Genomic DNA, 23,991 nt, shown 5'->3' on the forward strand with positions numbered 1-23,991 from the left:
TGATTCCACACCCACTTGTTTGAGTGTCTTCCCAGGACACTCACAAAAATGATTCCACACCCACTTGTTTGAGTGTCTTCCCAGGACACTCACAAAAATGTCCTTCCCGCCACCACAAAATACTATGTTGTCAGTCAATACCAGCAAATCTCATCCTGTAAGAGCAGGCTTTGGTCAAGGAAAAGGGGAAGACCCCTATATATTTTGAGATGAATTCAGATCAGATATAATCAACATCATGTCACCCGTTCTCAGTGCTTTTGAGGAAAGTGACACATTGTGGATGGCGGACACAATTTGGGGGTTGCTATCTCCAGTTAAAATGAACGTACATTTTGATCAGTGAGTTAGCATTTAGGAATTTATCACATGGATTTGCCCTATAGAGTTGGTCCCATCAGTACACAAAGATTCAACTATGTGGATGTTAACGGCAGTATTTCTTGATACAGTAAACGGAAATGGAAATAGTAGGGGCTAGTTTACAAATTATGGTACATTCCTAAGATGAAATTCTATAGACCTATTAAAAAGGAAGGTGGATATTCAGGAGCTGATCTGGACTGATGTCCACGCTTTGTAGTAAAGTGAAAACAGCCAGTTCCAGAACAGGGGATTTTCTTCTCTCTGCCCACTCAGTAGATTTCTTGGCTTTTCTTTCCCTTCTCCCTTCCTCACCCACCACCTCACTAGACACATCTAGCAGATGCAGACTGGAACTGAGTCTCTCCACAAGAAAGATGAGACGAGGAGAGACAGGAGAAGGAGAAAAAGGGAAGAGCCCGAGTGAGCAGTTTTGAGGAGAGAAGTGAGACAGAGGGAAAACAAAAGTCTCTGAGCATGTGAGAACCACTGGCGAAAAGAGAGAAGAACCGGGGCTTGAAAAAATTAGGCAAGTGTGTTATAAATGAACACACTGAAAACCACACCACACACTGAAAACTTTAGGAAAGAAATTTAACCATGGTTATCTTTAGGGAGTGGAACAGGAGTTTGAAAGATGAGGGTAATTTTTATTTGTGTTCTTTAGGAAAGTGCTTTCCTAGAAGTCTATGCTATTCTTAAACCAAAAGTTAAGTTACCAGAACACGTGTGGATACACCAAAAGTCCTCCCCAAAGCCTTAACAAGCCTCTGTATCTCTAGATCTTTCTCTGGGTCCTAAAGAAAATCGAGTTTGATTTTATATTCAACATAATATAAATTTTAAGTTTAAAACTATACTCTGTTTTGTTTTTATATTTCCTTCTTTTATTTTTACACAAATGTGTAGCAGACACCAGCGATATTAGGATCCAGAGTTTCAAGGGCTGGTCTGGTGACACCACCATAACCCTTAATGCCTTCTTCAGCAGGAAAATGCTTCCCAAGCTCTACATTACCACTGGCAAACGAACTTTTGCACCTCAATTCATCTTGTGGTTAAGATTATTTAATTACATTTTTAAATGAAAATTTATGAAATACGCTTAAACTGCTTTCTTTCTGCTTAATGTTCATAGTGCTACAGGACAGATGACCATGCATATATAATCACAGATGCTCTCAGAAGAAACAGTATGAGCTAAAGATGATAAATTCTGTTGTGTGTGAATTAATGCCAACCTACTTCATGAAACAAAGATTTTTTTTTTGAAGATTTAATTTATTTATTTGAGAGAGGGAAAGAAAAAGAGAGTGAGCGAGCACGAGCAGGGGGAGAACGGCAGGCAGAGGGAGAAGCAGACTTCCCATTGAGCAGGGAGCCCGATGTGGGACTCCATCCCAGGACCCCGGCACCATGACCTGAGCTGAAGGCAGACGCTTCACTGACTGAGCCACCCAGGCGCCCCATGAAACAAAGATCTTAATACTGTGTTGCGTCATAAAAGAACTTCCTTCTATCAAGTCAAAATAAATGACAGCAGCAAGAAGGGAGCCGAGAGCAATGCGGTGATTTGGATAAAACCAGAATGTGGACACCTTCTCCGTTAAAGTCAGTAGTTAAAATTTAGCCCAGGTCCAGAGGGAGAATATCATCCCCAGAGTCCTGACCTCAGTCTAGCTGTTGCAAACAGTATATTAACACTGTAAAACTGTTAGAGCAGGTGGCAGTCCCGTCGCCTCTCAGTAACTCATGCCGAGCTAACTGCCCACGTCCTTGGCTAAAGGGGACCCGAGGGCCCACCTTGCGCATCTGTGGGGAGACCGAGTCGGTGGCTGGCGGCCCACAGGCTCACACACATGTGGGGGACGGAAACCACCACCAACTCTCGGATTCCTGCCTCCGGATTGTTAAAGGGCTTGCAGAGCATCTCATCCATTTGTTCCTTGTTTTCACTTTTGCTGAGCTAACGGGAAGAAAGGCCAAGTACGCCAGCATCCCCCTCACTGCCCCATCGGTGCTGGCTTACTTCCCCTACAATAAATACTGCTGCAAGCAAACCGGTCAGAACCCACTGGTTCAAAGTGGATCGATCAATGAAGACGGGATTTCTGGAAATATAGACCACTGCACAGCTACTTCTTAACAAGCTCCAGGGAAAAGAAACGGAGGGAGGCTAGGAAATCTGTCACCCGGCGTAAGCACAGAGTGTGATCTGCCAAACACCAGGAAAATATAACCAGATGTATTCCAAACAACATGGAGTCCATTCCAGTGGACGTGGCCTCACGAGAAAGGCCTCTCTGTTTGACTCAAGTCAGTTAATTAAGGGGTAAATTAGTCCTTCAGAGAAGCCATGATAGGTGTGGGGAGATGATTCAAAATTGTGTGCAGAAGCAGCACCGTCGAGGTGGGGGACCAGTGTCGAGTGTCTGTCTGTGGTCAGAGCAGCCCAGAGGGCAGCCTAGGGGTGGATATGGGGGCTGGGGCAGCCAGAGCGGGTGCAGGTCCAGCGCTAGCCAGAGTGTGGGGCGAGGGGCTGCGGGGGCGCCTGCAGGAAGGAGGGTCTGCCTGGCCTGTGTCTCCCGGCTACAGTCCATCCGCTCAGCCCATGGTTTGGCTTCCCGAGACCCAGCCCTGGGGTTCAGAGAAGCAACACCAGCCATCCCAACCTGCCTCTTATTGCAACACCTAGGCTCAGAGAACGAAGCCTTATCTCTTTGTGCTCGGTTCATATTTTCTGAAAACCCACAAGATTCATCATCCCGAGCAGACATTTGAAGCTCATGGGAAAGTCTACCATCTCAGCCCTGAAGGCAATCGCCTGCAAGTTTGATGCGAGCTGACTCACAGTCTGGATTCCAGAGCTGTTCGACCGCAAGCAGGGGAAGGAGCCACCTTCGGAAGCTCTGAAAACATCCTCGGGGGGCACCTGGGTGGCTCAGTCATTAAGCATCTGCCTTCACCTCAAGTCATGATCCCAGGGTCCTGGGATCAAGCCCCGCATCAGACTCCCTGCTCAGTGGGAAGCCTGCTTCTCCCTCTCCCACTCCCCCTGCTTGTGTTCCCTCTCTTGCTGTGTCTCTGTCAAAGAAATAAAATCTTTATAAAAAAAAAAAAAACCACCCTTGGGGCACCCTGGGGCCTGGGGCCGTGGCTGGTCTGTGCACCCTGCTGCCCACCCTCCTTCACTTAGAGCCCCTCTCCTACCTGTTGCCCCCTGCGGGGAAGGCTGGGAGCTGGGCTGTACCTCTGCTTGGCCCCTCAGGGCAGACATCGTGTTTGCCTGGCCTTCAGTGCCACCCAGAATGGTGCCCCCGCTCTCAGGGACCTCCCCCGCCCCCTGCCCCCCAGGCTTCAGGGCGCCTTCCCAGCAGTGAGGGACCTTGTCCTATGCTCGAGATGGTTGCTCCCACCTCAGCTGACAGTATGAATGACGCCGTGCCCTTCCCTCCGGACTGATCTGCCTCGACTTCCAAACTCACATTCTCGACCCTCCGCAAATGGGGTCCCGCACCCACCAGCACCAGACTTCAGCGCTGCCAAAGCTCCTGTGAGTTACAAAGGCATCAGGGGACAACACACCCCTGGTCTGAAGGAGCTGTGGACAGTCAAGAAACAACTAAGTAGCAACTGCTCCTTCACCTGACTCGCTGACACGTTTGAGCACCGAGGTCTCCCCGCTCTCCTGAGTGGGTCAGAAGGCGGTTATGGGGTCCCTTGATTCCAGTGAAGCACCCCGGGAACCATAAAGCCCTGACAAACGTTAGAGACCACCATCAGTCAGCCAGACCGAGGGCCCCAAAGGCAAATGACACAGCCCCCCGGCCAAGCTGGGGCCGAGCCCTGCGCCCCCGCGGCTGCCCACCCCCCGCACTCTGCCTCGTTGCCGCAAGCAGCACACAACACTGGAATCCCCGACTCCACAGAGACAGCATTTCATCAGTCTCCACACCGCCACAGAGCCTGACACGCGACACGAGCCTCAGGAGCAACGAACAAAATGGGGACGCACAATAAAAAAGTGGCCATCCAAGTGACTTCAGGATGTCAGTCTTCCGGCTCAGAGAAGACACTGCAACCTCGATTCTGGCCCTCTCCTGATGACTCACCTGTACGGCTCCATGGTCCGGATCCCATAGAACAAGGCCTCCTCCAGCAGACCGAGGTTGATGCACGCATCCATAGCACAGTCGAGCACCTTCAGCTGGTAGATGTTGATGTCGGGAAGGCGTTCGGCGTTGCTGCTAATGATCGTCTGGCACATGGCCAGCACCTGTTCCCACTCTGTTATTAACCTTAGTTAAGGATTCATTGTCTTCACCAAGAAAACAAGTAAAATGAGATTCTCTACAAGGCTGAAGAGCTCCCAGGCACAGGAGGGAAGAAAGAGCCCATTATTTTACACAGATGAGCTGCCTGAAAACATACTTGAGAAACAAAAACGGTTAAGTGGCATCTCAGAGAAGCAAATTCTGTTTACATCAACAAATCATCTTCCAACCAAGCCTGTACTTTGGGGGATCAGGATTTCCAAAGAACCCTTCTTTCTTCGTACTCCTATATGGATTCTTTTTAAAGCCAGCCATGAAATAATGCAGCTGTGTATTAAGCTGAACTACCGATTCGGTTAGTTCAGTTTAAATTATGTACTGTGTTAGCTTCTGTTATAAAACGGATCTAAAATGGAAGAAACTTTAGACGGATTCCATTTTAAAAAGGAGGAGCTCATTTTTGCCTCTGTGTCATCCGAACCTCGGGCACACAGGAAGCCAAGTACACAACCCACAGGCACGAACGAAGGAAGCAACTTGAAGAAATACATCTCCACTGGGTCTCATATTGGAAGTTTTTTTTATTATAAAACAAAAGGGATCCAAGCCTATACTTAACCAAAAAAAAAAGATATTCTTATTTTGAACCTCCAAAGTAAAAGATAATTTTTTTTTAAAGATTTTTATTTATTTATTCATGAGAGACAGAGAGAGAGAGGCAGAGGGAGAAGCAGGCTCCCAAGGAGCAGAGAGCCCGATGCGGGACTCGATCCCAGGACCCTGGGATCATGACCTGAGCCTAAGGTAGACGCTTAACCATCTGAGCCACCCAGGCGCCCAGTGAAAGATAGTATTAAGAACAGGGCTCATGCACATAAACTGCAGGTTTAAAAAGGGCAGAGAGGGGTACCTGGGTGGCAGGGCTGGTTAAGTGTCTGAGTCTGGACTTGGGCTCAGGTCATGACCTCAGGGTCGTGAAATTGAGCCCCTTGACAGGCTCTGGGCTCTGCGCTCAGCATGGAGTCTGCTGGAGATTCTCTTTCTCCCTCTGCCCCATCCCCCTGCTCTCTCTCTCTCAAATAAATCTCTAAAAAAAAAAAAAAAAATTAAAAAGGACAGAAAGAAGACCCAATGCCCACTTATGAGCAACTCTGAGTCGCTGTGAGTCCATAACTTCCTCTTGTGGAGCCTTGGTGTGATTGCCCTTTTTTATTTTTATTTTTTTAAAAAGATTTCATTTATTTACTTGAGAGAGAGCACATGCTCTCAAACGGGACTCGATCCCAGAACCCTGAGATCATGACCTGAGCCAAAGGCAGATGCTTCACTGACCGAGCCACGCAGGCATCCCGTGATCACCCTTTTTTAAAACTGCTAGTGTTCCCTGTCCTCTTTGGGAGGCAGCCAGAGGCCTGAGGATGTGCCGTAGGGAGCGTGGAGTGTGCCCTGAATGCCTCCCCCCCTTCCCCCCTCTGAACACCATGGAAGCACAGCTGCAGGCCAGAGTGCGGGCTCCTGGGACACACACACTTCTCTTCTTGCGCTGCTGTTGGGGTGTTAGGTGCTGGGGAGGTACAGGTCCCCCCCACCCCCTTCCACCTGCACAGCTCCACATCCTCCTGCTTTCAGGAGCCGTACTCCACTCGAGCGAAAGGGGTTGCAGATTTCAGATGCAGCAGAAATGGCAGAGCCTTTGGCTGGGGCTAAAGCTGGATTTCAATCTGAGCTACTTCTGTCACTGGTCAGATCTGAGGCTCTGAGGATGTCGCCGGAGCGCTTAAAGCCACGTGACCTCTGACAGCGACTAGGCATAAGGAAAATGGTCCAGTGGACTGAACCTCCATCTACCCACACCCCTCACCACCACCACACAGCCCAGTCTCTTCTGTCCCGCCCTGAACTGAGGGCAGGCTCCAGCGCCCCTTTATCCTGCCCCCTCACCCCCGCAACATCCACCCCTCCTAACCTCCCTGCCACCCGGTGGTGCTGCCTTCCAGGACGTTAGCAAACACTTGTAATAATCCAGTCAAGCCGCCTGTGGGAGTGGGGACTAACGTCTTTATGAACCCTCATGGGAAATGCGTGTTTCTTTTCAGTGGGGGCCCCCTGGAGGCATAGCACCCTACCCCCAAGGCACGACTTCCTTGGTGAGATTCGCAAGCACCACAACGCACAGCCGAAGGCCTTTATTTCACACTTCTTGTATACTACACTGTAATTTTAGGATGAGTCCGGTCTCTGAGGAGTTGACTCTGGTCTCGGGCGAGGTGCATTTATTGAAGAAAAGTGAGTCAGTGACTTCTTTTGTATTCATCTGACGTGTATGGATAAAGTGTGCTGAATGGATCCCCAGAGGTTGGGGGGAACAGTATCTCAGGCAACGCACTGATTTTGTAACAGATTGCTGGGCTAACCTCTGTGGCTTTTCATTCCAGGATTAGATATTTGACAAACTGTCAGGAGGAATGACTGTCTCTTACACAACGCTAGACATTTCTGTGGCAAGACTTTGCGCCTTATTTTAACGTTGTGTTGTTTGACCTCCATGACTATTCGCCCACTCATTTATATATGCTCCAACTCATTTGAAAGAGGTTTTAGGTGACAAGCCTTAGAAATAAAAACCAGATGTGATATTCTGCAGCCACTGATAGGAATACATCTACTTTATCCCCCACAAGCTGGAAGGGACCACATGCCAATTTTCCTTTGCAACCCTGGCAACTGTCTGCTGGCAAACAAGGCAACCCTCTCCTATAAAACACCCCAGTGAGCAAAAAAATTGAATAATTTTAACTAAGAGGCTTTTTCCCCCAAGTGGATGCTGATATTGTATTTGCTCAAAAATATAGTCCCTGGTATTTGTTTGGTGTTGCATACACGTCATTCTGTTCCAGGGAGGAGCTGAGCTCTAGCTGGAAAAGGGGTGGAGAGCCTCCCCGAAGCAGATAGAATGATAACCTCCTCTGTGGAACCTTCTTTTACCTCCCAGAGTTGACCACTGTGCCTCTGATGCCCCTCAAGTATGTATGTACCAAAGCAGGTGTGAGAGTTGTGAGGGCAGGGTTGTATGCACCAGAAAGTGGGCTGCAACTGGCAGATCACTTGGCACAGAGTCCTTTTTCCGTGAAGCCTTGTCCCGCTGAGACCCGACTGTGGCTGGGTCATCCAGGGCCCCAATTCCATGGCTGGGGAGCAGAGAGAACAATCCTACTTCTCTGCAGTAAGAACAGTTTTTTGAGCCCAAGAAGGGCCCCCTCTTCTTCCCAGATCTGACTGTTTTCCCAGTATCTCCCATCCTGCCTACAGACAGGGTTGCAAACTCCATTTGGATCCTGGCTCCATTCCTCACAACTTATTTCAATTTTTCTAGATCCTTCTTAATATGCCCTACTCCCAACTGGTCCCAAAACTCCGGATATGATCAGACTCACAGATCACCTTTCTTATTTCCTAGTCTCTGTTAATGTAGCCCGAGATTGCAGTAGCTTTTTGAGGGGTTATATCATCCTCTTAAACTTGATTAAATTTTGCTGTGTACTAAAACCCTAAAATTGTTCCACATGTTCTACTGCTAAACTTGATGTCTATTTACACACTTAAACTCTTTGACCCAAATAGAAGATTTTATATATATTCTTGTTGAATTTCATCTTTTTAGATTCAGGCATCATTCAAGCCTTTGGGGATCTTGAGCTCTGGATTCTGTCATCCCAACCTCTGCCATTCCCCGACCTATAACCTTTGGGAATCTGAGGACCCTGTGCTCTGTATCTCCATTCAAGGCCCAGAGTCAAAGGCAGGAGAGGACCAAGGTGGGAACAGAGCACTCCAGAGTCACAGGGACCCCAGGGGCATCATTTTCTCAGGAGAGTCATTCAAGCATTTAGAAAGCTGTCTGGCCATGCTAGCATCTAGCGTCAATTTCTTGACTGCTTTGAATTAAGCCTCTTCCTGAAATCCACATACAAACTTTACCAAAGAAATCCATGTCTCTGCAGACTCACTTGCTCTTGGTATATTCACGCAGCCTCAGGCTGATCACAGCTCCCTTTTCCATTTCTTTAGTAATCAGTTACAGATTCTTTACCAAACTTCAACAAACAAGCAAAAAACAACCCACCCCATTCAGATTTCAGGAGATACTTCTTTCACCTTTAAAAACAAGAGCAATTTGTCCATCTACCTCTCCTATTCTGTACCACTCTTTAAAAAACATTGTAGATAGAAACTTCATTTGGAGATGTTCTTATTGTCGGGGATCTAATTTCCCCAAGGCATCTGAAGGACCTTGCATTATCTTTTTCATCTACCTTGGTCTATTTCTTCTGGCCTTGGGGTTTCCCTTTGTCATTTTTTGCTCAAGTGAACTCCCCTACCGGAAGCAACCTCCCTCTCAGCCTCTGTCCATTCAAACCCTGTCCTTGACTTTGGCTACCACTTACCCAGTACAACATCAGTGTGGCCTCCCCAGATGACCTCCAGCATAAGCGCTCTCTCCTTACTCTGAACTTTGACCCACTCATGGGTCCTTACTATTTATGCCCAGAAAATTTACTGTGCAGCAACTCCCTCTGCCATGATAGTCATGGTTGATTTAATACGAAACTTCTAGATCTGAGAGTCAATGATATTAACTTTTTAGGATTCTAAGTTATTCTTTCCTAGAGATGTAGGTTGTGGGAGGAAAGGAATACAGAAATCTGTTACCTAGTACATATAGAGACTACTACTTACTGTCCTATTACCGGTCATGAGTTTTGGTTACTATCTAATGGTGGTGAGGTATTCATGCTGATCCTGCCATACTCTGCCCTAGCCATTACCCAAACTGTTGGCTGGGATTTGGGATGCAGCCTCTGACCATGAAACAGAATGAAACTCACTGGCTCAGACAGAGGTCAAACCATGGACTTGGCTTCATCAATGCCACGCTCAAACCAATAAAGAAGCAGCAGTCCCAACGGTATGGCTCAATCCACAGGTAAAAGGATACTCCAATGTGCCTTCAGTTCTTCAATTTTTTTCAAGGATTCTTGAACTTCCTTCCATACTTGCTCATCGCCAGTGAGCATATCAGCATCCTGTTCAGGCCAAATGAAGACAACAGAAAGGAAGACAAATCACTCAATTAAAAAAATGGGCAAAGGAAAAAAAATGGGCAAAGGATCTGAACAGACATTTCTCCAGAGAAGATATTCAAATGGCCAATAAAGCACATGGAAAGATGCTCAACATCATTAGCCATCAGGGAAATGCAAATCAAAACCACAGTGAGGTATCACTTCACAGTGCCCAGCTTGGCTATAAGGATGTCAAAAAGACAAGAATAACAAGTGTTGGTGAGGATGTGGAGAAACTGAAACTCTCATGTATGACTGGTAGCAAGGTGAAATGTTGCAGGCACTTTGGAAAATTGTCTGGCAGTGTCTTAAAAAGTTAAACATACAGTTACCATATCACTAAACAATTCCGCTCCTTAGTTACATACCCAAGAGAAAGGAAAACACATGTTCACCCAAAAACTTGTGCATCAATGTTCACAGCAGCATAATTCTAGCAACTAAGGTGGAAACAACCCAAATGTCCATCAGCTGATGAATGGATAAATAAAATGTGACATATCCATACAACGGAATATTACTGGCAGTGAAAAGTAATGAATTACTACAACATGGATGATCCCTAAAAACACCATGCTAAGTGCAAGAAGCCAGTCATAAAGGACCACATACTGTATGATTCCACTGATACGAAATGTTCAGAATAGGCAAATCCATACAGACAGAAAGTCAATTACTAATTGGCGAGGGAGGGGAAGAAGGTGGGGGAGAAGTGGACAGGATTGCTAATGAGGATGGAGTTTCTTCTCCGGGTGATGAAAATGCTATAAAATCCACTGTGTTCAAGGTTCCACAGCTCTGTGAATATACTTATATACTGTGACTGCTTTGTATCACATGTGGATTATATCTTAATATAGCTGATATATATCAGGAAGGGGAAGAGAGGCAAGAGAAAGAATCATTTGTTTGGAGACCTACAGGTACTTTGAATCAAAAATGTAGTTATCAATCAAAATGAGTCTAGGAAAGAGTAAAAGGAGTACAATTACACCCAGGTGAACTTATTTTGACTTTTTTTTAAAAAAGATTTTATTTATTTATTTGAGTGAGAGAGATCACAAGCAGGGGGGAAGGGTAGAGGGAGAAGCAGACTCCCCAGTGAGCAAGGAGCCTGATGTGGGACTCGATCCCAGGACCTTGGGATCATGACCTGAGCCTAAGGCAGATGCCCAAAAGACTGAGCCACCCAGGTGCCTCTTATTTTGACTTGTACAAAAATTAAAAATTAGAAGAAGAAGAAGGAGAAGAAGGGGAGGGGAGGGAGAGGAGGAAGAGGAAGAAGAAGAAGAAGAGGAAGAAGAAGAAGAAGAGGAAGAAGAAGAAGAAGAAGAAAAGAGGATACTCAACAACTGAAAAAGCAATTCGAAAAAAGATTGTGAGTTATCATTTATTAAATGCTGTCCTCTGGTTTAGTAAGCAGGTCCTCTATTTTTCCTGTGTGTCCATTTTAAGAGCTCCATAGCCACGTGTAGCTGTCACCACCATATCGGGTAGCACAGATATAGAACAATTCTATCATCATAGAAAAGTTCTACTGGACTGCTTTCAAGAGGCTACTCAAAACCTAAGAAACTGTCATCAGACACCATTCAAAACCAGGTGTTTAATATTTATTAAATTCTCAGTGGGTTTCAGGGAGAAGAACCATCTGAGGAAGTTGTATTAAATCATGGTGGAATCATGGTAAAGGTGAGGGAGGGCAGACTTTTTCAAACTATAGAGATCTCCCTGGAGATTTTTACATGCCTCTTAGGGGATGTTTATACAATGACTCTTGTGAGAACCACTGCCAGAGTAGGCCTGATAGGAAGATACAGATCACTCAGGGGTGGCAAGGCAGAGAAAAAAGAGGGCCACGGAAAGCCGGGGAGAAGAGATGCCAAGAACAGGGCGAGGCAGTGGGTGCGCAGACGAGGACACGCGTACACTTGTGTGAGTGCGCCCGTGTGTAGCAGGGCTTTACGGGTCTCTGCGTATACAGGTTGTGCACATAATATCACAGGGTGGTTCTTAAAAGGACAATATAAGTGCACCCTACTTTTTTGGGGGGAAATTCTAAACAAGAACCTAGCTTTCTATACATAGGAGAGGGAAATGAAAGTTAATTGCTTTACAAAAGGTAGACATGAATGTCTTAAATACCTGGCCTAAGTCCATATTCATCTCCTAAAGCCTCCGTTCCACCACTTCACTCCAAAGCAACTTCCTAGCACCTTCCAGGTAAAGCTCACATGTTAAATCTTTTTTTTAGAGAGATTTTATTTATTTATTTATTTGACAGAGAGAGAGAGAGAGAAAACACAAGCAGGTGGAGCGGCAGGTGGAGGGAGAGGGAGAAGCAGACTCTCCGCTAAGCAGGGAGTTCAATCCCAGGACCCGGGATCATGACCTGAGCCGAAGGCAGATGCTCAAGTGACTGAGTCATCCAGGAGCTCCCCCACATATTAAATCTTGACAGTCATGGCTGTTTAGGATGAAATCTTTCTGTTTTATATTTTACTCCTGGCAGCTCAAGCCTTAGGTTCTAGGCAAAATGTCTCACTTGTTAGACTCTACAGGAGGCAGAATAATAGATCCCCAAAGATGTCCATGTCCCCGTCTCCAGAACCTATACATATGTTAGGGTACACAGCAAAGGGGAATTAAGTTGCCGGTGGGATTAAGGCTGCTTGTTAGCTGACCTGAGAATAAGCAGCGTGTCCTGAACCCCCCCAGGTGGGCCCAGTGGAATCACAAGGGTCTTTCAGGGTGGAAGAGGGAGGCAGAAGAAGAGGTCAGTGATGTGACGTGAGGACCCAACCTCACTGTCGGCTTAGAAGGTGGAGGAAGGGACCCATAGACCAGGGGGTACAGGCAGCCTCAAGAAGCCAGCAAAGTCAAGGAAACAAATCCCCCCTGGGAGACTCTACAGAGGAAGGTAGCCCTGCCAAGGACCTTCATTTTTGCCCAGTGAGACCCATCTCAGGCTTCTGACCTACAGAACTGCTAAAAGATAATAAATTTGTGTTGTTTTAAGCCACTGAATTTGTGATCATTTGTTACAGCAGCCATAGGAAACTACTACAGTCCCTATCACACCTGCTATTCTTCTGGCCACTGGACCTTGGCACGTGACCCTTCCTGCAGCTAAAATTAAGTCATCTGATCATTCATCTATTCCAAAAGCACTTATCAAGTACCTACATCATGCAATGTTCTAGGCACTGAGAATAGAGCAGTAAAGAAATCAGAGTGTTTACACTGAAGAGGTAGGACGAGCTTGGTATGACAGAAAACACACACACATAAACTACATATTTATCAGAGGGAAAAACAAGTGAACAGGGAAGTGGGATGGGGAGCACTGGCCCCAGGGAGTTCCATCTTAGGCAGGATGATCAGGGAAAGCCTTGCTGAGAAGATAATATAGAAGATCGGAGAGAGGTCAAGGGTAGGAGATAAGAATTCCAGGAAGAGGGGACAGCAAGTGTCCCAGTGCCGAGCCAGGAGCTTGCCCGATGTTCCAGAAATAGCAAGGAGACTGGTGTGGATAGAGTTCTTCTGTTGTTGTTTGTGTACATGTTAGAGCTAAATATAGGTCCTCTTCTTCTTTGATCCTGCCTCTCCCACATACCTAGCACAGAGAACTGTATGGAGCAAATGCCCAATTAAACATCTGTAGGATGGATGTGCAAGATGGAAACTGACATTTTTTTGGTCACGATCTGGATGTCCCTTGTACGTATTTCAATTACTCCTCACAACATCCTTGTAGGGCATCCATACCTCTAATCTACAAATAGGCACAAGATAGCTGCCCTACTACTTAAGTAACAAACGTCCTTCTGTCTGTAACTGCCAGAGGTAAGATTCAAATCCAAGTCCGTCTGGCTTCATGGCTCAAGCTCTTTGCACTAGCTTTATGTTTCATTTCCATTTGTTTCTCTCCTAGGCTTGCTCAAAAGGTGAGACAGGTCTGGGAAGTAGTAACTTCAAAATATCTTCAACTCACGGTTCCTATGACCTTCCTAATCCCAGCACTTGGAAAAGGGCAGTGGATCCTCCAACACGAGGGGCGCCTGGGTGGCTCAGTCAGTTAAGAGTTTGCCTTTGGCTCAGGTCATAATCCCAGGGTCCTGGGATCAAGTCCCACATCAGGCTCCCTGCTTAGTGGGGAGCCTGCATCTCCCCCTCCCTCCGCCTGCCACTCCCCCTACTTGTTCTCTCTCTCTCTCTGACAAATAAAGTCTTTAAAAAAAAAGATCCTCCAACACGGAACCCATCAGGAATCTGGTCCTCTTCCACAAGGCATGGTGAGACCAGGGCCCAAGACAGAACAATTTCATAGGGGAATTATACTCACAACTAAACCCCCACAAGAATCTGACTGGCTGTTCTTTGGGTTGGGCCTAAGAAGTCACTACTAAACAGAGGAGCAGAAAAGCTTTGAAACTGCCTCCAAACCTTCAAAAATAATAGCTCCTGAGAGCACTCTATATTGGAGCAAGACAAAATACATTCACTAACAGTTAACCATCAACTCCCTGGGGCACCTAGGTGGCTCAGTTGGTTAAGCATCTGCCTTTGGCTCAGGTCATGATCCCAGGGTCTTGGGATCAAGCCCCGCATCGGGCTCCCTGCTCAGCCAGGAGCCTGCTTCTCTCTCTGCCCCTCCCCACTGCTTGTGCTCACACTCTCTCTCTGTCTGAAATAAATAAGTAAAATCTTTAAAAAAAGAAACCACACACAACAAACCATCAACTCCCTGGAGTGTCTCACTATGATGAGAGGTAGTATTCACTACACCCTTGGGTTCCCGACTCACCTTGCTCCCATCGACTATCTTGTTCCATTCTGTGACTTCTCCTGAGACTGTCTCCACAGTAGGGTCTGTCTCCCCTCTCCCCACACCAGGAAGGGGCACATCCAATTGTGTGTGTATGTATTCATATACATACGTATTCCTATATATATATATATATATATATATATATAGGACACATGTACATAAACAGAGAAATGACGTAGGGAAGCATAATTTAAATCTACTTTTTTCAATTTGTAAATGTAAGAGTTTATTGGTGTGTTCTTTTCTACAGCCCTGAGGTATAAAAGTAGTAAATTTATATCCTTATTTCATTATTTCTTATCCAAACATATCAAAGAGACTTGTTATCATTCAGAACAAAGTCATTTAGGGAAAAAAATTCCTTTTTGAATTTCAGCTTAACTATGAGAATGGGGTTTGAGTGGGTGAGCCCTGAAATTTGTTTCCAACAGGTGGAAATATTCATTTTACGCACATCTATATATATATTTTTTAAATCAGATGGGCTACTGTTGAGTTTTCTACAAATGAGAAAAATAGTTCTGACCGCAGACAGAGGGATTCCTGAGGAAGTTCACTCTGCTGGGAAATGATGAAGATAAGTAAGGACACATCGGTTCCAGCACCAGCAGCACCTCTGCCCTGAGCAGCTGAATGTCCCGGGCAAGCCCTCCCCTTCCTGGCCCTCAGCTCCCTCACCCGTACAGGAAGTTGGTCTGGACGCCCAGCACCATTCCTTCCACTTGACCACTCCAGGGGCAAAAGTGGTGTAGAGCCATATGAGCTCTACCTCTGGTGAGCGCTCTCTTGCACAGCTCCAGAAAAGTCTGTCAAGAGCTTGGCTTCATTTTAGGCCATAAAAACACGGCAACAGTTCATCTGAGGCAGACCTATACCAGCTGCTCTCAGGATTTGGTAAGAATGAGTCTCCTGAAGTCAGAAAGAACTCAAATACATGGAGGCTAAAGAGCATCCTACTGAAGAATGAATGGGTCAACCAGAAAATTAAAGAAGAATTAAAAAAATACATGGAAACCAATGAAAATGAAAACACAACTATTCAAAATCTTTGGGATGCAGCAAAGGCAGTCCTAAGAGGAAAGTATATAGCAATACAAGCCTTTCTCAAGAAACAAGAAAGGTCTCAAGTATACAACCTAACCCTACACCTAAAGGAGCTGGAGAAAGAACAGCAAATAAAGCCTAAACCCAGCAGGAGAAGAGAAATAATAAAGATCAGAGCAGAAATCAATGAAATAGAAACTAAAAGAACAGTAGAACAGATCAACGAAACTAGGAGCTGGTTCTTTGAAAGAATTAACAAGATTGATAAACCCCTGGCCAGACTTATCAAAAAGAAAAGAGAAAGGATCCAAATCAACAAAATCATGAATGAAAGAGGAGAGATCACAACCAACACCAAAGAAATACAAACAATTATAAGAACATATTTGAGCAACTCTATGCCAGCAAATTAGATAACCTGGAAGAAATGGATGCATTCCTAGAGATGTATCAACTACCAAAACTGAACCAGGAAGAAATAGAAAACCTGAACAGACCTATAACCACTAAGGAAATTGAAGCAGTCATCAAAAATCTCCCAAAAAACAAAAGCCCAGGGCCAGATGGCTTCCCAGGGGAATTCTACCAAACATTTCAAGAAGAATTAATACCTATTCTTCTGAAACTGTTCCAAAAAATAGAAATGGAAGGAAAACTTCCAAACTCATTTTATGAGGCCAGCATTACCTTGATCCCAAAACCAGACAAAGACCCCATCAAAAAGGAGAATTACAGACCAATATCCCTGATGAACATGGATGCAAAAATTCTCACCAAAATACTAGCCAATAGGATCTAACAGTACATTAAAAGGATTATTCACCACAACGAAGTGGGATTTATCCCTGGGCTGCAAGGTTGGTTCAACATCTGCAAATCAATCAATGTGATACAATACATTAACAAAAGAAAGAACAAGAATCATATGATCCTCTCAATAGATGCAGAAAAAGCATTTGACAAAGTACAGCATCCTTTCTTGATCAAAACTCTTCAGAGTATAGGCATAGAGGGTACATACCTCAATATCATAAAAGCCATCTACGAAAAACCTACAGCGAATATCATTCTCAATGGGGAAAAACTGAGAGCTTTCCCCCTAAGGTCAGGAATGCGGCAGGGATGTCCACTATCACCACTGCTGTTCAACATGGTATTAGAATTCCTAGCCACAGCAATCAGACAACAAAAAGAAATAAAAGGCATCCAAATCAGCAAAGAAGAAGTCAAACTCTCACTCTTTGCAGATGATATGATACTTTATGTGGAAAACCCCAAAGACTCCACCCCAAAACTGCTAGAACTCATACAGGAATTCAGTAAAGTGGCAGGATATAAAATCAATGCACAGAAGTCAGTGGCATTCCTATACACCAACAACAAGACAGAAGAAAGAGAAATGAAGGAGTCGATCCCATTTACAATTGCACCCAAAACCATAAGATACCTAGGAATAAATCTAACCAAAGAGGCAAAGGATCTGTACTCAGAAAACTAGAAAATACTCATGAAAGAAACTGAGGAAGACACAAAGAAATGGAAAAACGTTCCATGCTCATGGATTGGAAGAACAAATATTGTGAAGATGTCAATGCTACCTAGAGCAATCTACACATTCAATGCAATCCCCATCAAAATACTATCCACTTTTTTCAAAGAAATGGAACAAATAATCGTACAATTTGTATGGAACCAGAAAAGACCCCGCATAGCCAGAGGAATGTTGAAAAAGAAAAGCAAAGCTGGTGGCATCACAATTCCGGACTTCCAGCTCTATTACAAAGCTGTCATCATCAAGACAGTATGGTACTGGCACAAAAACAGACACATAGATCAATGGAACAGAATAGAGAGCCCAGAAATAGACCCTCAACTCTATGGTCAACTCATCTTTGACAAAGCAGGAAAGAATGTCCAATGGAAAAAAGACAGTCTCTTCAACAAATGCTTTTGGGAAAATTGGATAGCCACATGCAGAAGAATGAAACTGGACCATTTCCTTACACCACACACAAAAATAGACTCCAAATGGTTGAAAGACCTCAATGTGAGACAGGAGTCCATCAAAATCCTAAAGGAGAACACAGGCAGCAACCTCTTTGACCTCAGCCGAAGCAACTTCTTCTTAGAAACATCGCCAAAGGCAAGGGAAGCAAGGGCAAAAATGAACTATTGGGACTTCATCAAGATAAAAAGCTTTTGCAAAGCAAAGGAAACAGTCAGCAAAACCAAAAGACAACCTACAGAATGGGAGAAGATATTTGCAAATGACATACCAGATAAATGGCTAGTATCCAAAATCTATAAAGAACTCATCAAACTCAACACCCAAAGAACAAATGATCCAATCAAGAAATGGGCAGAAGACATGAACAGACATTTTTCCAAAGAAGACATCCAAATGGCCAACAGACACATGAAAAAGTGCTCAATATCGCTCGGCATCAGGGAAATCCAAATCAAAACCTCAATGAGATACCACCTCACACCAGTCAGAATGGCTAAAATTAGCAAGTCAGGAAACGACAGATGTTGGCGGGGATGCGGAGAAAGGGGAATCCTCCTACACTGTTGGTGGGAATGCAAGCTGGTGCAGCCACTCTGGAAAACAGTATGGAGGTTCCTCAAAAAGTTGAAAATAGAGCTACCATATGATCCAGGAATTGCACTACTGGGTATTTACCCCAAAGATACAAAAGTAGGGATCCGAAAGGGTACGTGCACCCCGATGTTTATAGCAGCAATGTCCACTAGCCAAACTGTGGAAAGAGCCAAGATGTCCATCGACAGATGAATGGATAAAGAAGAGGTGGTGTATATATATACAATGGAATATTATGCAGCCGTCAAAAGGAATGAGATCTTGCCATTTGCAACGACGTGGATGGAACTGGAGGGTATTATGTTGAGCGAAATAAGTCAAACAGAGAAAGACATGTATCATATGACCTCACTGATATGAGGAATTCTTAATCGCAGGAAACAAACTGAGGGTTGCTGGAGTGGGGGGTGGGGTGGGAGGGATGGAGTGACTGGGTGATAGACACTGGGGAGGGTGTGTGCTCTGGTAAGCGCTGTGAATTGTGCAAGACTGTTGAATCTCAGATCTGTACCTCTGAAACAAATAATGCAATATATGTTAAGAAAAAAAAAAAAAGAAGAAGGTAGCGGGAGGGGAAGAATGAAGGGGGGGAATCGGAGGGGTAGACGAATCATGAGAGACGATGGACTCTGAAAAACAAACTGAGGGTTCTAGAGGGGACAGGGGTGGGAGGATGGGTTAGCCTGGTGATGGGTATTGAGGAGGGCACATTCTGCATGGAGCACTGGGTGTTATGCACAAACAATGAATCATGGAACACTTCATCTAAAACTAATGATGTAATGTATGGGGATTAACATAAGAATAATAAAAAAAAAAGAATGAGTCTCCTGAGTCTCTCCCTTCTCTCTCTGGCTTCTCAAGCTCCTCCCCTCACCGCCTCCCCTGCCCCAAGGGCTGGGTGCAAACTGCTCCCCAAGAGTCAGTTCTCTCGATACTTGGTTCCTTCTTCTTCACCCCCATTCTGTCCTCTCAGAGGCCACTCCAAGTCTGGCACACCCCAGGCTCTGTCTTACTGCCCCTATACCTACTCTTCCAACTGGAGTTCTTCCCCTTGGATTCTGGGAGGACCCGGACTGCAGGTTCTGCTCTTCCCTTGGGTCACCGCTTCTATTCACTTCTTTGGTCTTCTTCCCATTTGTCCCTTTAGGACTGGGCTCAAAAGTCCTCCCTCAGGAAATCGTGTCTAATTCTGCCCTCTGAGTTAACCCAGCCATCCTGAGCCACTACGGCTACTCTGCATACTTCTCTTAGCACCAAGCTGCCCTTAATGGTCGGCTTTCCTGTGTCCCCAGCATGCCTAGAATTTCTGGAGGGACCGTGACCCGATTTTATCTGTCTTACCCATGCCAGCATGATCAGTTAACCAGTATGTGTCTGGCGACCAACGAAAGACGAGAGAGGAGTGATCTACAATCCACAGGTAATAGTATTACAAGAATAAAACACCTTGACTCCACCACAACAGGAAGAAAAATCTCAACCAAGGAAACAGGAGGTTGTGTGTTTCACACCACACTTGTATCTCGACTTGTTTCTAATATTTCTACATCATGATTATGTGGGAAAGGGCAATGTTTCCACTGTAGCTGCCCGAATTGGCCGATGCCCAGATACGGGTCTAGAACATGAATGTGAACTCTCCCCAACATAAGAAATCCCACACTAGCTCAGGACCCCTGCTCCCTGACAACAACATCACAGCAATTTGGGGGTGCCCTGTGTTGACTCTCCTGGCTTCCGCCTCTAACATCATCCTGAACCTCCTGTTGCTCCCTTGGCCCAGAGGTCCCTGTCCCCATCTGACCCTGAGTGGATCAGTGAGGCCATTTAAGTTCCCTCAGACACAGCTGCTACATCAATACCCTAGCGCCATTCCCTTAGCAGTAAAAAAAAAAAAAAAAAAAAAAAAAAAAAAAGAGGTGCCAGATGATAGGAGATAATCTCACCATGACATCAAAGGGTGCCACTCAACACAATCCCATTGAACCGGCCAAGCGCTTTCTTTGGGTTTCAGAGTAGGAAGCGTACCTGCCAGGTGCCAATGGTGGATGAGAAATTTGAGTTTCTTAACAGGATACGGTTGGGATCCAGCAAGGCTGTCTCCCCTTGGGAAAGACCATGGGGCTCTATCAGGCTCCAACATAAGATGCAGCCGTCCAGATCTACTTTGTCTCCAAGACACTTAAACAGATGTGTTCACTTGGCTCACGAGTGCTGGATGCTGAAACTCTTGCACTGAGCTAATTTCAGATGGTTCGCATTAAAAGGAAAAGGAGAAAGGCAATCTACTTTCCAGGACTTCCTGTTACCCAATCCTCCTGCAAGGTCTAATTAGATTGGATGGGAGGGAGAGGAGAATAGGATGGGAAATAAAATTACTGGATACTTACAAACTTTTCCAGTAATTCAATAACTCTAGAGTCTCAAAAGAAGGAGAGGTTTTTCTGTGTTTTGTTTTTAAGGCAGAATGAGGTTCAAATACAGTGTCTGCACTTACGAGAGAGATTTAAACTCATGTGGGGAACAAATATTTGCAGGGCCCTGAAAGATACTCTGGTTCGTGGAGAATGTACTGGGACTAATAGATTAATATACAACACCATTCAAAACCCTTATGATTCAGAGGAAACATCTCTCTGGAACCAATTTCCACCTCCTTTGGCAAAAACAACTGAAAGCAATTCAGATTTAACTCGAGGGGAAAAGTGGCTCTTTCATAAAGTGGAAAAACAGCGGTTAAAAATAGAGCATTCACTCTTCTCTCAAGCACAAACCAGCCCATGGGCATTACAGATTGGGGAAGAAGGTAAGGAAGGAACGTTCACCACTTGAAGCATGTTCAACTTGCTGCATGTTCTAATTAGCAATTAACAAGCAACTGTACACAACAATTAGAACTCAGTGAGAGAAACATTGGCTTTAGAGTCATAAAATGTAGATCTGAGTCCCCGCTCCAGAGCTGTGTGACCTTGGCAAGACAGTTATCCTTCCTGAAGCTAAGCTTCTTCAGTGGTAGTAATTCTTTGAGTGGATGCTTCTTCTAACCCTTCCTTTTGCACCCTCTAAAAGCACCAATGTCATGAATGGCACGGTACGTAGTCTGAGTTTTCAATTCCCACCCTAGTGGGCGGGTGTCCCTGGGCGCCTGACTGGAGTCTGCTTTGCTTGGTGGGAGGGAGAAGAACAGTCTTATTCATTTTTTTTTTTTTAAGATTTGTTTATTTAAGAGAGAGAGAAAGAGCGTATGAGCAGAGGGAGGGACAGAGGGAGAGGGAGAGAGAGAAGCAACCTCTCCGCTGAGTGCAGAGCTGGACATGGGGCTCGATCCCAGGACCCTGAGATCAAGACCTGAACCGAAATCAAGAGTTGGATGCTCAACTGACTGAGCCACCCAGGCACCCCAAAAACAGTCTTATTCTAAAGGAGGATATGTAATCAAGAACCAACTCTACCATGCCCCCACAGCTCTGCATATCCTGTTCCCTCTCCCTGGAAGCTTCTTGCTTATTAACTGAGTCATCCACACAAGCACTACCCCCCACCCCATCTACCAAGAAGCAGACCAAATGGCCTCTGACTTCAACAGGCTCAATCCTCTGTGCACTTTCCACTGAGTTCCATGATGATTATGGCAATGGGAATAAGCTGATGTAGGTGCCAAGAAGGCCATCCAGGTACTGTTAGCAGTCCCCAGATGAAATAAAATCATCTTATGAAGGTTATTTTTTTCATCGACTTCATAAAATGGCGAGATCTCGGGGCCTACAAGCAGGATGCAGCAGGGTTCTAAACCCTATGTTCTCACCAGCACCCGGAGCTCCAGCCTCCTGCCCCTCACACCCTTCCCCTGCGCTGTCTGAGCCCAAGGCAAATGTCCTCTTATCAGGGTGGCCAGCCTTCTCCAACCAGCTGCTCCCACCACTGCCTTGGATCCAGCCAAGAAGCATTTGGGCAACGGGGGGCACTAACCCAGTCCAAATAAATGCCCATGTTGAGGGGGACTCACAGAGCACCCTGAGCCTCTTGCAGCAGTGTTCCACTGAACCCCCATTTCGCTTTCTGTTCCCAGGTAGCTGTTAGCATTGGCCAGCGCCCATTTAACATGGCTTCCCGGATAGAAACAGGACTCAATTGCAACTACAGATTTCCACAAGACCACATATCAGAACCATCCGCAGGTTCAAGGTTAAATCTCCAGGTACACAGAATTGCCAGAAGGGGAATGTCGCCTTCAGTGCTTCTAGGAAAGTGACAACAGCCTTGTGAGTGTGAGGTTAGAACATCTAGAACCACTAACAGCCTTTTCTAGCTATCATGTCAACAACTTCTCTCCCTCTGTTCTCAGAGAAATAAGCTCCTTTGCTTATAAAATCAGGTCAATTTAGGGGAAATAAAAACCAGTTGGCATTTGCACACTTGGGGCAATGTGAGAGCCTACCTGGGTCAGGGGTGCTTGCTGAAAATCTGCCTTTAGTGCAACATTTTGTGGAAAACTAGCATGATGGGCTGATATACAAACGCAGTTAAACATTACACAAAGACACTCAGGAAGGAGACACTTTCTTGTACCCTCCTCGCACCTGGAAAGATGTGTTCCTGAGAGTACACAATGGGGGCTATGTGAAGCAGGAGGCTCCGGGCTCAGCTTGCAAAAGCACATTCAAGCAAATTCTTTTCCCCTTTGTACAGAGATGATCAAATGGATGGCTGTGTGGCTGTAAACCCGTAAACTCCTAGCAGGGGCCCGCCAGCCTCGTGTAAACACCACAAGGTGGGAGGTTTGAGGCTGGGGATTAAAAAGGCCAAGATTTTACAGGGAAAATTATTCTAATAGCAACAGTCATTAAGATAAAATATACCCCCAAATTTCAGGGCAGGTTTTTTTCTTTTTAAGACTTTATTTATTCATTTGAGAGAGAGAGAGAGAGAGAATGAGCACAAGCGGGGTGGGGAGGAAGGCAGTGGAAGAGAGAATCTCAAGCAGACCCTGAGGCCAAGTGCAGAGCTCGACACGGGGCTTGATCCCAGGACCTCGAGATGATGACTAGAGCCGAAACCGAGAGTCAGATGCTCAACTGACTGCCCCCAGGCGCCCCTGGGCAGGTTTTTTTTTTAAGATTTTATTTATTTGACAGAGAGAGAGACAGCGAGAGAGGGAACACAAGCAGGGGGAGAGTCAGAGGGAGAAACAGGCTTCCTGCTGAGCAGGGAGCCCCATGCAGGGCTTGATCCCAGGACTCTGGGACCATAACCTGAGCCGAAGGCAGAGGCTTAACACCTGAGCCACCCAGGCTTCGGGCAGGTTTTGTCTCAATGGAGACACGAGTCACGGCTCTCATGGCCTCCAATCTACCACACCTCCATCTCTTGTATCTCCTCGTTCGGGGACAGCTGCAAACAGGAAAATGCTTCCCGCTGCAGGAGAACAGATTCCCGTAGGTGTAAACGGCAATGTTCTGATAGCGAAGGTTAGCATAACCTAGACATGGTTTCTCCAGAGACATTTAAAAATACGATAAACAACAGCATGATCTGGGCTCAGTGCTCCCGGCGTACGCGAGCGTGTGACTGTCAGCACTGGAAAAATGGAAATTAGGAAGCTGGAGCCCCCCAATCCTGGCTCTGCCGCCAGCCGCCGCCGGGAGACCCGAGACTAAAACGCCTCCCGGCTCAGCCTCCCCAGGTGAGCACCTGATGAAGGTTACCATGGAGATGGAAACTAATCATTCCACTCCATTAGTCACCTACCTA

At 45.7% G+C, this 23,991-nt stretch overlaps 1 protein-coding gene across 3 annotated transcripts in view; it reads right to left on the bottom strand.

Annotated features, from left to right (window-relative positions):
* Positions 1-23,991, bottom strand: part of SMYD3 (SET and MYND domain containing 3) — a 708,476-nt gene that overhangs the window by 93,922 nt on the left and 590,563 nt on the right. For all 3 annotated transcript variants that reach the window (XM_035010985.1, XM_035010984.1, XM_035010986.1), the window contains 2 exons: positions 9,634-9,721; positions 4,476-4,650 (listed from right to left, as the gene is read on the bottom strand). In XM_035010985.1, the coding sequence (XP_034866876.1) occupies positions 4,476-4,650; positions 9,634-9,721 (263 nt within the window). The remainder of the gene's footprint in view (positions 1-4,475; positions 4,651-9,633; positions 9,722-23,991) is intronic.

The sequence above is a fragment of the Mirounga leonina genome, unplaced genomic scaffold (assembly GCF_011800145.1).
Source record: "Mirounga leonina isolate KUSES-001 unplaced genomic scaffold, KU_Mleo_1.0 Mir_154, whole genome shotgun sequence".
Taxonomy (NCBI): Eukaryota; Metazoa; Chordata; class Mammalia; order Carnivora; family Phocidae; genus Mirounga; species Mirounga leonina.